The sequence below is a fragment of the Sturnus vulgaris genome, chromosome 3, assembly GCF_052056855.1.
Source record: "Sturnus vulgaris isolate bStuVul1 chromosome 3, bStuVul1.hap1, whole genome shotgun sequence".
Taxonomy (NCBI): domain Eukaryota; kingdom Metazoa; phylum Chordata; class Aves; order Passeriformes; family Sturnidae; genus Sturnus; species Sturnus vulgaris.
In genome coordinates this window covers 2,699,782-2,717,984 of record NC_142245.1, presented here as the reverse complement: position 1 = coordinate 2,717,984, position 18,203 = coordinate 2,699,782, and the positions used below count along the sequence as shown (strand labels likewise).

General features: G+C 42.2%; 1 protein-coding gene and 1 long non-coding RNA gene across 5 annotated transcripts in view; one reads left to right on the top strand and one right to left on the bottom strand.

The window, feature by feature from the left end:
- The window catches only part of PLCB1 (phospholipase C beta 1), a 327,675-nt gene extending 310,483 nt beyond the window's left edge, over positions 1-17,192 (top strand). Inside the window, exon 32 of one of the 4 annotated variants that reach the window (XM_088160734.1) lies at positions 13,867-17,192. In XM_088160734.1, coding sequence (XP_088016860.1) covers positions 13,867-14,091 — 225 coding nt within the window. In that variant the 3' untranslated portion in view covers positions 14,092-17,192. Of the gene's footprint in view, positions 1-13,860 lie in introns of all 4 variants that reach the window. The other 3 variants (XM_014895072.2, XM_088160735.1, XM_014895074.2) reach the window with 3 other exon arrangements.
- Positions 1-18,203, bottom strand: part of LOC148224135 (uncharacterized) — a 141,497-nt gene that overhangs the window by 101,456 nt on the left and 21,838 nt on the right. The gene's annotated exons all lie outside the window — the stretch shown is intronic.

Below are 18,203 nucleotides of genomic sequence, written 5' to 3'. Positions count from 1 at the left end.
CCATGCCATAAAGGAATAAATTCTGCAGTGACTTCTCCCCAGTTCCATGTCAGTGTTAACGCCTCCTCTTGGCCTGGAGTACCCTTCATTCCCATTTGTATTCAGACAGGCACCACTGCAGCTCCCTCTTGAAAATGCTAATTGGTTGAAAATTAATTCCAATTTTTAAATTATTGCTTAGCTTTTTTACTTTTGAAGTGATCTTTTTTTCCTAAGACTGGAGTTAATTTCTTGTAATATCAGCTGCCATGTAATGGTTGCAACTCATGAGCAGATTTAATTCAGTGATATAAACCATGTTTGAAGATTTACATAGACCAGGGTCCTCTCTGTTGGCTACTGTAGGAATTGATTTAATGTGGAAAAGCATGAAGCCTGCTCACAGGTCCACATCCTTTATGGGAAGAGGTGTCTGTTTTCCCATCCAGTCACCAGTAGAGAGGACATACTGTAAATATGGATGTTGCCTGCTCAGAAGTTGAAATATTCTGTGCCCTCCTGAAATCCTTTTGAAAAGTTTTCTGGGCAAGTAAGTAAAGACCCAGTTGTCTGTCCCACAGAGTGTTTTCATGTCCAATTCTGTCATTGCCCAGAGACCCTGAGCAGGTCCCTCTCCACAGTATGCTGGAGATCACAAAAAAAAATGCACATCTTTGATAAATATCTCACCAAAGATTCTCTTTGTACCTGTCCTCCCTGAACAAACTGCATCTTTTGTATGAATATTTCAGTAACATGATTTTTTTTCCAAGAAAACCTGTGTTTATGCCAGTGGAGTCATTATATTGATGTACTTAAAAATATTCAGATGTCTTCCCTTTCTTAAGTGTATGTCTATGCATCCACAAGCACACAGACCTGCCACAAGAGGATTGACTCAGTATTCACCCTTATTTCCTCCCTAGCTTATTAATATTAGTAGGAGGATGCTCTGCCTTTCCTTATTTAAAAGTACAATTAACCATAGGGTGCAGGAGACAGGGAACTGCTGGTGGAGCAGGCAGAGGCTGACAGGGAGCGAGCTGCAGTGGCTGCTCTGATTTAAAGAAGTTTCTCTCCCAGGTATGGTTCCCTCCATCAGAATATTTCAGCTGCTTTTATTCTAATTTCTGTGGCAGGAAGATGCCATTCCCAAGATCTGTTTGAACCAGCTGAGTGTTATCTTTGACTCATCTGTGCTGCAGTCACGGAGGATTTGGGAAAATTACACCTACCAAGGAAAGGCTGCACTTTTTAAACTGCCTTCCTTGGTCAGTGCTGCTGTGCCAGATGTGGCAGTCCCTGCTGTGCCTCTGACAGGTTCCAGCAGGAACCAGCTCAAAGAGAATGGGACAAATGCCAAAGTGTAGCTTCAGTGTATCTGTGAAGCAAAATCAGACCCAACAAGAGCAGTTCAGTTGTCCTTAGATCTGCTCTGCAAAGACAGGAAGACTTAAAAGCGTGGGTTGGAGGCTTCTTGGGGAGCCTGAAGCCATAACAGCAGGAGAAATTAAAATTGGTGTCTTCTCCTGATGTATGGACCAGATATTCCTGTGCAAACAGCCTCCCCCTGCCTTCTGAAGGAGTAACTTAACAATTTACATTCCCCATCCACAGCATTTGTAATTCTCCTGGGCAGAATCTCCTGAAGCAGCTCTGCAGGTTCTGTAGGGTGCTGCCTTTCCTTTGCATTCAGCACGGGAGCTCTGAGAGCAGCCGTGCCAATCGATCAGAAAATGGATGCACTGGAAAAGCAACCCTGCAAGTCAAACACGGGGATTCTTAAGCCTGTGGCTTCCACAGTGTGACAGGAGAGAATTGTAAACTGAGAAGGAGTTCTCCTGTGAATTCAGTGCCCCCATTATCTCTCCTCCTCTATCCGAAGGGCTGAGGAAATTTTTTTTGTTAGCCAAGACAGCTTGGTGCTTCAGCTTAATTTTCATTGCATAATTTTAAATACAGATCGTGCCAACAGTGCTGCAATTAATGGATAGCCTAAAGACTTATTATTTCAAACTAATTGATATGTAAGAAAGTTTAAATAACATAAGTGATAAGAATTTTTTAGGAATAACTTCTGTAACTAACTCAGAATAATCTTTTTACTGTTATTTAGAGTAGCAGATGACTTTATTATTCACTCACCTTCACTAAATCTAATGTCTGTCTGTTTTTCTCTAATACTAAATAGATTTCCATGAGATGGGGAAAAGATGACATTTTATAGTCGTTGTTCTAAAAGGTGTCTTTGCAAGTTAATAATCTCATTCATTTCTGATACTTGTCTACCATCATTTGAAATAAATACTCCCTAAGTTCCAGATGAATTTCTGTTATCCTCAACAGAGATGTGTACTCTACAGATTGTTAAAAGAGGGCTCTAAAGAAACACATGTTTTTAAAGTACTCTTGCTTCTTCAAATCACTTGATCACTTATGAAAGGCCTTTATTTTTCTAGTGTTCATTAAACTTATCTTCAGCTAGATTGTGATCAGAATTGGCATCAGAGAATACACTGTAAAGCTGTGAGACCTCTCAAGAACTTTTTAATGCTTTGGGAAGTTGTCAAGTACCGAAATAATAATAAAACACTGATAGAGCATTAAAAAGATAAGTTCTTGTAATGGAAAGAGGTTTTGTTCTACTGCTAGTGTTTTCTTTTCTTAAATAAGGTTTTCCAAAAGAGAAGCTACCAATAGTGATACACATAAATGAAATCAGATTAAAAACAAAGTGGAGCTCTAGGGGGATCATGTTAGGCATTTTGATGGCATGCCTCTCAGTGGAAAAAAAAGCAAAGGGCTCAGTGAAGTTCCATGAGATTCATCTCAGTTCAGGCTTGACCCTCTGGTGAACTGAACTTTGATGAACTCTATTAACTTGAGGAGGAGAGAAGCCAGGGACCTGCTCCAGCTCACAGTGATGTCAGTGAAAAGCTCAGGGTTCCTGTGGTAGGCTTGAGGTGTGGGGGAGCCCCAGAGTGACCTTCTGGTGCCCACTGGGCTCAGCAGGGACAGGAGGCACCAGAGGAATGGATTCTCAGGAAGTTTAAAGTTGTGGTGTCCCTTATCGTCCTGTCTCTGCTGGCTTTTAAGGAATTAGTGTATCCCTTTTCCTGGCAACAGCAAGGTCTGACCACAGAGCTCAATGTCTTTTAGAGATGTGCTCAAGAGGACTTTCAGATGCCCAGTCCTTGGCAAGAGGGGAAGTGTTCCATGACTCACACACAGGCCCTGTGACACACATCCCCTGTCACAGTTCCTCCCTGGACATATCCCACCACACCTGAGGGAGGAGTGTGTGAGGCTGCTTGGGCTGCAGCCTGACCAGGGTGGCAGTTCCTCACCCAGAATAAGCATTAAGAGGCAAAAACACCCTCAGCAGTTTCCCTTCCTCATGGAGCTCAGGTGCTGGACAGAAACCCAGATGGGTTTGTGCACAGAGAGAGCAAGGTCTGCACATGACAAAGGCATCTGCCCTTCTCTGTGGGAAGTTGTTATCTCTTGTCTGTTGGAGCAGGCTTGGATTTTAAGCAGCAGCATGGTCCCTTTTCCCAGACTCCTTCACGCTTTGCAGTTTGCTTAAATTGAAAAAGGGAGTGATTTTCAGGTGAAAACCCTGAGCCACTGAAACACAACTTTTGTACCTCTTCTTTGTGAGGCAGATTATGATTACCTCCAGATCTCTGCTGATTCAGGAGCAAGCATTTCATGTCCTTTTCTGCCAGCAGTTCCTTCACTTGATCTGGTCTGTTTGCATCTGTAGTTGTGTGGTTGTAGATCCAAATTGTACATCCAAACCCTGTTAAAGCCAATCACTGTCCTGTAGACTTTGAGTGAACTTTGGGTATGTGCTTTACCAGGCATGAGTTCAAGCTGCTCTGGGCAGCAGTGGGATGGGCTTTGTCCTGTTGATCTGGCTTGATGAAATTACCTTATATGTCGATTTTTGCATTGTGGGATGCTTGCTGAACATCACTGAACTAAAGTTTTCTGCATGGGTCATTTAAACTTGATGGGTAATTAGAGAGTTGCCTAAGTTTGCAGCAGTCAGCGTTAATATGAACTTTGGAGAAAATGTTTAAATGAAAAACAACTGAACTGAAATATTAATCCCTTGAACTTTATCATGAGGATGGCTCAGTCAACCTCCTATTGCACAGTACTGCTTAATCCAGTAACAGCAGTAGAGACAGCAAGAGGAGGGTTTTTTCCTTTAAAGCTCATTGTAGTATCAGGAAGTAAAAACCTTCAGGCTATTTTTAATTAGGCTGAACCACTGGGCAGTGTTGCTCCTACATTAAGCTCTAAAGTTTTTCATAGTAGCAGTTAAAATTGGACACTAATTTTGCTTCTCAAGTAAAAAACAGCCAAGTATGTTGTATAATACAGCATGAAACCATGAGAAGTGTGGATATATGGATGAACTCATGGTGCAAGTAGAGGGATGTGAAGATAATCATAGGATATAAACACAGAGCAGCCATAAACTTAGCAGACTGAGTCCCCAGTAGCAATGATACATCTCCATTTGATGGCCATTAGATAATAATGAACATATACATCAGCACATAAGTTTGAACCAGGTCCCAGCTTTTTGTCATTGTTAAACCTAGCCTCACAACTTCCCTGACACTTGGAAGTACAAAGGCCAAAATACTGAGCCATCATTTCTGGAAGATGGAAAATGAGGGATAGCAGCTCTGTCTCCACTGTTAAACTGCTGCCAGGTTCTGAATGGATTTTTTTTCATTAGCCTGTTATGTTAAAAAGTAATGGGTCTGTCACTAAATTGGCTCATTATTAGGGGAGAGTCAATGCAAAAGTCTCTGCTAATAGTTAAGAGGGAGCCAGATTCATGTTGTTGATGAGTTAGGAAATATTTTGGAATAGCCTTTGCTGTTATAAGGGATTATAGAACTGCAACTGCTTGAAAAGATTTTCAAAGAAACTTCGAAGGCTTTGATCTTTATTCAGAGTGTGCTTGCTTTCTAGTCTAGAAACATTCATTTTTAACAAGATATTAGGAGAAGGACTGACTGCTCAGTAATTTTCCAAGCAGACTTTTCAGCAGGGCTCCATCCTGCAGACACTCTCTGGCATGGAGAGCTACAGTCAGAGTAAGGTAAACTTCAAAGTGCAGCAGAGGCTTTATCAGTGTGATTATTTCTGAGCTAATGATGGCTTACTTCTAAACCTCCATGCAGCTCCCTGGCAGTTATCAGTGACATGGAAATCATAGTGAGTGTGTACCTTAAGAAAGGTGCTGTCTCAAGATGCACAGCCCTCAGTGTGTGTTTGGAGCTCTTATTACTGGAAATAGGCTCGAGAGTTGGGGCAGAGCAGGGCATGGCAGTGAAAGGAGGTGCCAGACTTAATCACAGGGTGAGCTGTTCCTTTTGCTTTGAGGAGCACACTGATGCCACTGGAGAGAGACAGAGAAAGAGATTATTTATTTCTTTTTCATTGTTGTTTGGAGGAGAAATCTCTGTGCTCAGAGGGGATTTTCTGTGACACTGACGGGGTCTGTTAGAGATGTCCTGCCAGGAGTCAGACACAGGCAACACTGTAATTACCTGTTAGCAAGGTGGATATGAGAGACTGGGAAATGCTTTGTTAAACTGAATCCAGAGTTCAATTTAGGTGAGGCCCAAAAGCTGTGCTGTGGGTTCCAACACCTTTTTTTCAGATCTGTACTTCATGAGCTCCTGAGCCCTCACACTTGAGGCCTTAAGCACCTGAAAATTTATTTTCTTGTCTCTCCTCTTTCAAAAATTGCCAGAATCTCTCACTTTGCAGGACACCACCACTTTCAGGCAAAACACAATAAATATTAAGTGGCCCTGTAGATTCCCATTGGGGACATGCTGCTGTGGTGCTGCTGAGTCCTGCATTCTCTGGTCCACCCGGGGTTTGGAATATTTCTGGAATACATTGTTACTGTTGTAACCTCAAGATGTCATTTAAAATGAGTTTCCAAGGGACTGTCCTGACCTCTTGAGATGAGAATTACAATACTGCTACTCTTGGAAGGCCTGTACTGTTGGACAGTCAGCTGCCTGTTTACAGCCTGCCTTGGAGGCATTGTGGAAGTGGAAAAACATCATTTATTAGAAGGTAATGGCTGCACTGATTTTTTTTGGTGTTTGTTTCTTTTGCAGTATCCAAAATATGGACAGCACTTTTAAAAAGGACCAGCTAAGAAGCTCTCTTTGAGCTCTGTCACTCGAGTTATTTACCCTTGGATCCACCCCAATAAACTAAGGGCAGTATCTGCTGATAGATGAGACTTCAGAGGAATTTCTCTGGATTTATTGCATTGAAACTGAGCAGATTCTCCTTTGCTTACAGTGCAGATAGCTTACTCTAGTGATGATGAAAAAGAACAGAATCTCAGAATCTACCCTTTAAATGCCCACGGAAAGGGGATTTTTCTCCTGCTCATTCTAGCTCAAATTATTTTTATTCATATGCATGATGAGGTGTATAGATCATACTTTTTTGGAGTTGTCTAAGAGCCACTTGACAGCTTAAGAAAGCATTTTATCCACAAAAGCTGTGGATATCCACTGTTACATGAAATAATCATCAGAAAGAGGAGTAATTCCAAGTATGCAGCTTACAAGGCTTTGCATGAGAATAAGCTGCCGTACTTTTGAAGGAACAGGAAACAAGCTCCTGTGAAGACAATCCTCCCACAGAATTCAGTATAAGCCATTTCTTTAAATAATTTCTTTAAAGAAAATGCAAGAGATCTGAAACTGCTGCTAATAATACAATTGCCAGTAGGAAAAGATCACCAGTTTAGGGTTTTGTTGTAAGGACCTTCTCTAACCCAGAAGGTTTCAGCAGAGATATTGTACAGGTGTATGTGTGTTTAATATGTCTATCACCTGGGCAGCACTGATGGGCATGTCACCACCCAAACATTTATTTTTAATCAGTTATTGGAGCAAATGTTGGTTTATTGCACAGAAGGTAGATATGAATTGCCTTATAAAAGTTAAAATCCAGGTGCCCTGGTCCCAGGTTTCCTTGCAGTGCTGTTGGTTTAATTGAGGTTGCAGTTTAATAAAGGTGGAGACACAGATTGATGGAGGCCCCAAGGTTACAGTCTAGTGCCTTGACACAGCAGATGTTAAAGGAACTCGTTTATGTGGGGACTTGTACCCTCAGGGAGGCAGAGCAAATCACCTTCGCTTCAGTAGCAAGAGACACCGAGCTGAAACATGGCAGATAAGGGAGGCAGTGGGAGGGGAAGTGTCTGACAAGGGCAGATAACACGGGATGTGGTACCTGCTCCCTGGCTTGTGATGCTCTGCAGGTGATTGCTGGTGATGTCTTTCAAGGGGAGTGTCTGCACTGTGCAGCCTGCTGCCATGGGAAGGCAGAGGGGCAGTAGTGGAGCAGTCAAACCTAGAGCTGAGCCAGCAGCCCTGGCTCAGGAAAACAGCACGGACACTTCGTGGGGTGGTGAGATCGGCCTGGTGGCCTTGTGTGAAGGACTAGGGGAGCATCACCTTCAGGTAGGGAGGCAGAGGAGGAGTCTGGGAATTGGTGTGCCTGCTGTCTCTCATGGTCTGGAAAGTAACCGTTGTTTGAGAATGCAGACATGTCCTTGTCTGAGGACAGGAGTCATTAATGGGAGCTTTCCAGTCAGCATGAAGACATTTCCCGCTGTTGTTTACCTGCTGCCATGCTGTTCCTCGTGCCACCTCAGACACCAAGTGCCCTTAGGCTCCCCTTAATGATTCCACACTCCCACATCTTCTGAGGGAAAGTTTCATCTCAGGGTTAGCAACGTTAACCTTAAACTGTATAAAGCCCAAACGCTAACGTTGTTGGCACGTCCCTTTATGCACTTTCTCCATGTCACTGGGAGAAGAAAGGAACATTTAGGTGCTCTCTGCACATGCAGAGTTAACTCCTTTCCCAGGCCTGGGCAAACGGCTTCCCAAGAACCTGCTGTTCCCAGCTGCTGTCTTAGGGCCATTCTGACAGAGGGCACAGAGGTCTCCAACCGAGTGCTGCAGAGGGACTGTGGCCTGAGGCATGAGGACATCTGAGCAGTGGTTACTCCTTTGCCTTCCCAGCAGAAATCTGCTTAGTGGAGGGAATAACATGGTCCTTAATAAGGAGCTCCTACTGTTTCCAATTAAACAAAAATTGCTGCCTATAAATCACTTGATCCCTCAGCTCTGTTCCTCAATTTCACTCTCCCTGTTACTGAGCCTCCATCTGCTTTTAACAGTTCTTGCTACTCATGTGTCTTTTAATGCTGTATCCCTCCAGAATGGCTTTCTAATTAAGTAAGCTCTGAAAATGAAAAGCAGAGGAACAGCAGCCTTCTTGCTCTCTGTACCCTTAATCTGGGAGTCCTCTATGTGCTATTTTGGAAGCTAAATCGAGGTCGCTGACATTATGCATATTTGTTGTCTGATGCAGGCTTAAAAGCCCCAAATCCTCTATTTAAAAGTATCTTTAGGCACACGGGTCAAATATTTGCAGGAAGAAAAATAAGTATTTGTAGCTTTAGCAGATTTAGAGAAGGAGGGGAGGAGTGAGAATGGGGCCCCAGTCCCAGCCCAGTGTTGCTGTTGCAATGTGGTTTCACTGACCACTGAAAATATCAGTGTTGCTGGTGTTAACAAAATAAACATTTCCAGTGGCACGTGATAAGGAAAACGGGAGCTTTGCTAAACAGAAATTCCCTGGAGAGGTTGCAGCCCCCCTTTGATTACAAATGGTGCAGTGACCAGTTACTGCCTCTTGTCAGAACACATTCTGCTGAAATTGCACAGAAGAAACGAATGCAGTTGAGTTTCTCATCAGTAAAACAAAAAGAACAGGCACTGTCCATGTGGAATTAAATAATATCCTGCATGTGGGCAGTGCCACGGTAATTATGGATACAAATGAATATCACATTTCAACTGGTGAGTAAATGCAACAATCAAATACCAAAAGAGTAAATTTCCTTTAATACTTCGCTGTGCTCTGCCTCAAGGAGAAATAACACAACTTTAAAATGTCTCACATTTGAAATCTTAACTCAAAAAATGTGAAAAAAAACTTGAGAATAAAGAGTTTGCTGTTGGAAATGTTGGAGATACTGAACTATTTAGTCCTCAGAGTCTATTTTTACCTAAATTGTTGAGCCAGGATATTTGAATAATTTTCCATTCATAATTCACTGCATCATTCAGGGAAAGAAAGTCATCAGGAAAACAAAATAAGATAAATTTAAAAGGAGGTATGACAGAAACACCAAACTCAAAAAGCTGCCCTTAGAGAAAAATTCCCATTGGAATGGAAAAACCTTAGACTTAAAAAAGTGACTTATTTGGAGTCATATCAAATCTTCGCAGTGGAAGAACTTCATCAAAACAAATACGGCCATAATTAATGTTTTTATTTCACCAAAACTGTGTTTTGGTGGAGATATTTTCACCAAAATGTGTAATTGGTTGTATTTCATACATAACTTTCTCAAAATGTTTTTGGCTGAAGATTAATTCTCGAGATGCTTTTAAAGTAGTGACCCTTACGTTATTTTTGAGTTGCAAATATATTTTTAAAAACCCATGTGAGCTGGAATGAATCCCAGTGCGGGTGGAAGTGGGTTGGCTCTGCATCAGCTAAGATGTTGGAGCAGGAGAAGGATGCTGCGAGGTCACAGGCCGAGCATGCCGTGTCCCAAGCCATGTGGGGACGGAAGAGAGGGACAAGCAGTTTGGAAAGCCCTTGCACTGGTGACTTCCTAAAGGCCACTCTCAGGGTACAAGGGGAAGGAGCTGCAATCTTCACATCCAGGACTTCAAAGGTGTTGCAGGAAGGGAGACGGGCTGGACGTGCTTCCCCCTGGTTTCCCTTTCCCTTGGGAGGGGGTGAGGTGGAAGCTGGGCTGTGTGGGCCAGCTGTGTCCCCTCTTGTCTCAAAGCCCTCCTGGTCACTTGTGCTGGCAGCACAGCACGTTTCCCACGTGGCTGCTTTGTTTTGGTTCTTGGTGGAAACAGGAGTTCATTAAATCACTTTGCAAGCATGCAAGAGTCAGGAGTGTCTAAACCCACAAACTCTGCTTCTGTAATCCTTTATTGATCACAGTCACTGCTTTTAGTGCTGTTCATGCTGTTCATTTGAGAGTTCTAATAATAACAGCTAAGTATAAATATAAATGTAAATAGTTTTAATAATACCATCTGTTTCCTTTTCTGAGTGTGTTTAAGCTGAACAACCATAATCACTGTCCCCTCCCACATTCCAAGGAAGGGCTGCAAGGCCTTTTCCTGACTGATGACCCTTTTTGGAAAGTGATTTTAGCTGAGGATGCCAAAGAGCCCTTTGAATTGGGAGGGAATGAACGTGAGGCCATGAGCTGGGCAGCTGGCTGGCCACCAGGAGCTCTGCTCACCTGCAGAGCCCTGTTTGTGTCCTGTCCCTTGGCTCAGGGCTATGTTGGTTACTCGAGGTGCAGGTAGTGCTGTTTGTCCAGGGCAGGTTTTGTGCAAAGCTGAGGTGAGCATCAGCTGCCATTTTTTAACTTGCATCTTGGGTAAAAAAATAAAAGGTAAGAGATGGCAGCACACATTCAAGAGCTTCTGGCCTCAGCCATCAAGAGTGGCTGACACATTCATCTCCTGTCCCCAAGGACCCCATTGCAAACACCTAATGATGGCTCTGAATTTTAAAGTTGTAACTCACTATGGGAGTGAGATTTACCTGAACAAGAAATAGTGTCCAACTGTGGGACACTAAAGCTACGTGGAGGTGACATTCGTGTTGTTTTTGTTGTGGGTTAAGGAGAGGACAGAGGATCTGTAAGAGGGCAGGTAGTGAGATAACAGAAGGAAGAAGGTTGTTACATGTTAATGAGGACAGTGGTCCAGATAATGATCTTCTAATCATCGGTCTCATTCCTCCCCCTTGTCTGACTCCAAAATCCTACACAGCAAGTGTAGGTCACCTTGTTTAGTAGCTAGAGAGCAGAGAAATTGGGGTAGGTGGACTTGTGATGGGAAGCAACCCAAGGGAATAGCAAACTGGGTGGGAAGGCCAGCCTGGGGTGGAGTCTGGTGAGGAGCAGAGAGGTTTTTACTCACACACTAAAATGGCACCTTGTCTTGCCATCAGCCAGCCAAATGAGAGATGTGTGTGGCTACTGCTGCTGCTGGGAGGGCAGCTTTCCATTCATTGCCATGAACTGTAATGTCCCTGTAAAGCTACACAATGAATAGAAGGACACTGAGGCTTTTAAAAGGAAAACAGCTGGATTTCTTTAGGCCAGCTGGTTTTAGGCAGGCAACTTATTTCTTTAATCTTGTGTGGTAGCTCAGGGGCCAGGGAATGGATGGGATCTGAGGGGCTTGTTGGTCACTGAGCAAGGGGAGGAACTGACAGTGCTTGGAGTCAAAAAGAAAACTGATTTTTACTGATGCAGTTTTAATCAACCCTCCTTGTCTGCTGTCTGCTCTTTCTCAACTAACTCCAACCTTCTCATGATTAGATATCTATATAGACTGTCTCTGGAGACAGAGAGGTAGCTCCAGATTCATGTCATTTCTATTAAACACCCGACTTAGGGGGAATTAGCCACTGGAGGCGCTTTAGGAGAATATTAGACACAATTGTTATCTAACAACATGCTTATGGTTGCACTGGGTTCAGCTAACGTTCAGTTTCTGAGGGATTTCAAATAGTTCTTTTGCCATTAAACCTAATTAAGCAAATCGAGGTTCTGAAGGAAGTTGAGAGACAGAAGACTTTCCCCTGACTTATGATACTACACACCTTCTTCTATACCTGAGGTGTCCAAAATTCACAAATGCCATGTACAACAGTGAGGTGGGAGAAATGCAGCAGCTCATCTCTGGCTGGGATACTCCTGTGTTTTTAAGCAGTGCAGGTATATAGCCATGAACTGTAACCCCAAGCACAATTGCACCATGAAGCAAGACCTTTTGCCTGGAATTTAATCTTTGGTTTTTCAGTGTGACCTACGTGAGTGCCGTGCTGCCGACACCCCAGCCAGAGAGGATGTGATCTCTCGGGGCTGAGGAGCTCCCTGGGCAGCAGGAGTGGAGTCCTGGGGCTGTGCTGAGCAGGGCAGAGAGGGAGGATCAGCATCAGTTTTCAGTTTTCTCCACCAGCCACCCTATGGCACTGTTCCTCTGATGATGCCTGCACTTGTGGAAGTGTTTGCAAAATGGAGACAAAAGGAGGATCCCTTCAGAAAATCTGTATCTGGACATAAAGCCAGAAAATGAAAGGGTCCAGGAAAAGAAGAAGGGTATTATGATAATGATTAACTACCACAGTGACAACTATGTATTTCTAGTTGATAGAAATATATATTTTAGTGGCAGGGTGTGTTTTAATGGAACCATATGTGCCTCAGACTTGATTTTTATCTGAGGTGGAATAGGACATCAGGAAAATTGCCAGAAAGAAGGCAGGAAGAGACCTTTAGCAGGGAAACCAAAAGGAAAAAGAGCAGATCTTAGATCTAGAGGAAGAAAAGCTGCAGAATTTGTCTAATTAAGGAATGTAGAACTAGACCGGGTGAGCTAAGGACATTGATTTGCACATCAGGAGAAAGGAGAAGAGGCCTCACAAAAATAAAGTCAGAGATGCAGGATGAAAACCAGGACAGAAGCATGGGGAATGGGATTGGAAGGGCTCCGAGGGAGGGGTAGTGATAGAGTCACATGGTGTGTGTGGACAGGTCAAGGATGGTAAGACTAGGGGTAGGACCTAATGTTCAAGTGAAAATTTGCATTGCCTATTGAGAGCTGTTGCAGTGGGGTGAAGGAGACCTGAAACTGCACAGGATAGACTCAGGCCTAGAGCTGAAGGATCAGAATTCCTAGCACCTTTGCCCTGGAAATCCTGGGAAAATACATAGCTGAAAACACAATTGCCAAAGAAACTATTGCAAAACTGCTGCAGCTACAGTTAGCAGAACCTGACTCCCTCTTTTTGAGAAGGTGGGTAGATGGATGGATGGATGGACGGACAGATGGAGCAGGTCTGGCTTTGGAACTCACCCCTTTTGCTTCCTGCTGTGCTCATATTGGTCATGATGAAAAAATTGGCTTTGTCTTCAGTTGAAACTTTGATACACATTAATGTTTTTTTAAATAATGGATCGTGCAGATCCTAATATGGGCACTAAAAACAAAGGCTGTACTAATAAATACTGGGAAAGGACCCACTGCTTCCTGAAGACTGATAGCCAGATTTCTTTCTGCATGCCTTTTGCATCCTGTTGATGATATGACACTTTTTCCCCAGTAATGTCCAAGACACATTCTGCATTAATCCGATAATGTAACTTTCCATGATCTAGCCCTAAGAAATGTAATTTAACTTGTTTTCCCTCCCTCTCTGACTCCCTTTGACAACTGACTTTTTCCTAATGATTTCTCCAACCCAAGAAATCTGGCAAAAGTTGTTTTATTGTTCTCAGAGCAATGTTTGTGGTGTGTTTGATGTGTGATTAACTACCTGAAGCTCAATGAAGGCCTTGCTCTTTTAAAGGCTTATCCGTGATCCATACTACACCTGATTGGGGTCTTGTCAAAGCCAGTGGGAGTATGGACACCAGTACAGTTAAATCCACATGTATTTGAAGGATTTGGGTACCCAAGGATGGTACCCAAAACCAACCTTATGACTGCACGTCCCTCCAGCTTTGCAATGACTGCATGGAAATTAATAGGCACTTTGGATGCGTGGTGCTAATATGGGAAAGAAGGGAATACGGTCTTGAATTGTGCAAAAATGCCTTGTTAATTCCCCTCCTGCCTGGTGTGGTACTTTCCCCATCCTGTAGCACTGGTCACATCAGACACACCTGAAGACAGCTTGTCTCTTTTGTTGTAGTTGCAGATGGAACTTGATCAGGAATATCAAGACAAATTCAAAAGACTGCCTTTGGAAATTCTGGAGTTCGTACAGGAAGCCATGAAAGGGAAAATCAGTGAAGATGGAGACCACAATTCTGCCCCCTCTTCCCTGGCATCTGACAGTGGAAAATCAAATCATAAACCTCCACAAAGTGAAGAGGAATTGGAAGAAGATAATCAAGAAAAAGTGTTTGATACTACTTTTTAACTGCCCAAGAAACAATCGGTGTGCCGGGGCGCACCATTCCCAACTGCCCGTCTCCGCTCTCCCGGGGTGAGCTGCTGCTGGAGCGCGTCGGGAGGCAGCAGGAATCTGCATTCAAGTGCACATTTCCCCAAAGGAACATTTTATAAAAAGTATTCTGCAAAGGTCTTCATTCTCATTCTTCATCTGATTATTATTCTAAAGCTTAGTGCAGTTGTAATGGGAAAATTAATATGTTAACCTCTCTCTTCTCTTTATTTTTCTTTTTTTTTTTTTCTTCTTTTTTGGCCAATTTACAATGGGTAATTTTCTGGCCATGTTCACTGTTAAGAATGTTTAATGAAGACCAGTGTATTGTACAGAGACAAACGTGTGCAGATTTCCTTTTGGAGTGCCAGTGCAAAGTGCTCCAAACTAATAGAGATCCTGGCGAATGTTACAACAGTACTTAATCATATTTGTTTCCTTCTTTATAACTGCACCTTGACAGCTGTACCATCCTTTTACATTTGCACTGAAACGTTGGATCCTTTTTAGCTCTGCAAGCACTGGTGGCTTGCTGTCTTGATATTATGTTTATCCCATGGAGAGACATATATTTGCTGCTGAAAATTCTTGGAACTGTGGGGACGAGAGGAAAACGGAGAGAAGAATCCGCGTGGAGATTGTCGGTGTCTGTGTCCGTCTGTGTTTGTTACACCGTGTGAGTGCATATATGTTTGTATATATATATATACATATATATATATATAGCTATATGTGCACACACATCTGTCTATATACACACACACAGCATGTTTCTATTTGGAGTTTTGATGTGGTCTCTTGGCCAAATGAAATGTTTCAGGGATCCGTGAGTAGGGAGAATCTTTCTGAGAGCTAACATCTGGGTTATACTGCTATAGAATAATCATGGAATCATAGAATTCTTTTTGTGGTGTTAGTGTTGTAAATCAAAGTAGTTTTAGAATATAAATTTGATATATATTTTGCAGACTCGAAAGTATTGATTTTAAGTATCATATTTTAAGCTTACTGAATTTGATAGGATTATAAAATGTTTAGGACTACAGTATTTGAAATCTAACAGAATCTTCCATTATTTTTAAGACTGAGGTTCAGTTTTACTAAGGTCTAAAATTTAAAAGCAAAGTATAAAAACCTGACCACTGTTATTTAAAAATGTATATTAATTTGTTTAACTGACTTGTTAAAATAAGAACAATAAAAGTTAGTGTACTGTATGATATGCATGAGAGAAGTAACAGCACATTCTGAGAAATTTATATCAGATGACAGAGAGACATTGTGAAAGTCAGGATATTTGAAAAGGTAAAGAAATGCTGTTCTCTGGATTCCCATCCTAACAGAAATTGGAATTATGAAACACCTCAGACAGATTGGGATTCATCAGGCCAGTGCACGATCCTTCCCTCGTTGGTGGAGGTGCCTTGGGGCAAAGGAGAAACCAGCTCAGAAGCCCCAGATTGGCTCGAGACACTCGATCCTGCAAAGTTGTGCTTTCCTGCACTACTGGGCTCAGTAGCTGGGCTGGGAATAATTCACATTCATGTTTGCAAGATCAGGGCCTTACTTAGGGTTAAAGAGCAGTCCGAGAAAGCAATCAATTAATAGGGAGGCATTTTAACACATCGTAACAGTTAAGTTACCTTACTTCCATTCCCTCAGGATTTTAGTACTCAAAGTAACTTATTTTATTTAAATTTAAGCAATAAAATACAAATCAAGCTTAAGTTTTCAGTTAAATAATGGTGTATATATATATAAGTTCAAATCTTGGAAAACAAACAGTATTTTGATGTTTCCTTTTTAAACTTAGAGCAGAAAGAAAGAAAAATTGCACATTGGAGATCATATTTTGAATTAAACTGTTCTGGTTTATGATGATGAAATCAGTGCACATGAAATTCAAAAATCTGACTTTCATCTTAATGCTAGGAAAGGTGACTCCTCTGCTAATCCTAGTTTTGCACTTTGAAATCAATCTTAATCACTCATTGAAAATGTAGAGTCGAGATTTAATGCTGCATTTTATAAAGTTAAAATGACGTATTGTCTAAATTATTACGAGAATAAACTGATAGCAGTGTTCATACTAAAACTGAAACTATTGCATTATAGAAACCGTTGTACAGCGCAGGCTTTTTGGGAAAATCCTGGCTCCTCTGAATCTCAGTGCGACGTTCCCGTGGATTTCAGGGGAGCCAGGGCTTCGCCACAGTCTTCAAAGAAACTCGGGCAAGTACCAATTAACCTTTTATTTATATTTAATAAGAAATAAATAGACTGGTTGGGTTAAATATACTATCAGCTGTAGTCATTTTACAGTACGTTTGTATTTGACCATTTCCTGTCCTCACATTTTTTTATATCTGTACAGTGCCACTTTCTGCAGGTGTAAGGTAGTGTGTAATCCTGTACATCTTGCATTGTTCAAACTATTTCAGTGAAACCGATATCATTTAATATTGATATTACTTGAACTAGAGTAAGATAATGAAAAAAAGGGTCTTTATGATGTGCAAGTCTTGTGCCTTTTATGTATTTGCCTTGTTCCGTGTTGAATGTGTGGAAATGCTGTATTGTGGACTTTCTGCTGTATAGAATAGAGCTGTCTATATTAAACTAGGTCGTGCACTTCAGATATCTTTACACTACTGAAAATAGCTTGGTTTTGGCAGTATAAACAGAATTTTAAAAATTCTAATGAAGGCCAGACATTTTAGACTTAACATGTTCATAATTATGTTAATTAATGCTCATGTATTAGCTAAACATTCACTGACAAATAACTAAAGGGACATCATTGCTTGCCTTTCTTTGAAATCAGTGTTGCTCTTGTACATTGTATTAATAGTGTCTGTGATTGATTAGTCCTTGATGATTTGCTTTCAGAGTAGGATGAAATATTCCAGTTAACATGTACATATTTTTTCGGTTCCTCAATCTATGATTGTTTCAGAGGCATAATTCACATTTTTGTAAAAATTCTATGCAATTTTGTGGCATGATGTTTCTTCCACTTGTAATTTTATGTGCTTACATTACAGATCCAAAGGACAAATAAAAATTTCTTAACACAAGTCCAGTTTTCTCTGTTCATTGCCTCAAGAGCCTTAGTTGACTCAGGAGACCTTACCCTGACCCCTTTGCTGATGACAGAGGCAGTGCCAGGAGAAGGCAGGGAACTTTCCCTGCAGGCTTTTGTGTTCACACCAAGAACAAGAAATTGCACATGCCTGTGCTTCCAGCCCCTGCCCATCCCAGCACAATGAGCATTTGCTGCTACTCTGAAACAATGGCAAACAAAAAGCAGCGTGCGGGGAGCCAATGGACTGGTAAGAAAATGTGTTGGTTTACAGGAAAGCTTTTGCAGGAGAGCTGGGACATGATTTCCAGCAATACCAATAACCTGCCTCGACAAAGTACAGCACCTTTACTTCTGTTCCACTGCCCCAGCTGTTTCACTCATCACCTATTCAATTATATATGTGCTGTGAAATATACCTTTGCAGGGCCTTCCACTGAGAGCATTGAAAAATAAACCTATTCCTTTGGCTTTTGACTTCCCCTATGTAATTTACAATGTACAAAATTATCTCTGGGAGAAGAGATAAGCAGGTATATTAATCCAGTGTACTGAGGGATATACCTGTTGAAATAAATAGTCTCTGAGGCAGCTGGAGTCAAATCACTCACTAGAAGGGAAATGGGGTCTAACACACGGGATAGACATGGCATGCGATGAGGGCAGGCAAGGAAGGGAGGAACAGAGCTGAAAGCAGAGCCATGAGTCTGACAGACAGGAATAGACTGGGACAGAAATGGGGAAGTGAGGGGGAATCAAAAGAAAAAAACTGGATACATTTCCTTCCCCAAAGAGCAGCAGTGGGGTGTGAAATCAAGAGCGGGTTCTGTGGAGACCCCCTTAGCCAGTGCCACTGTGAAGTGACACGGGTGAGAGGAGGAAAATGGAACCACAGGGCAGGAGGACAGCCTGGCCCCAAGACATCTAGGGACAAGGTGGAGGTGGTGATGGTGAGCACCGAGGGAAAAGCCAGGAGGCATGGGGAAGGATTGGGAAGCAACCCTTG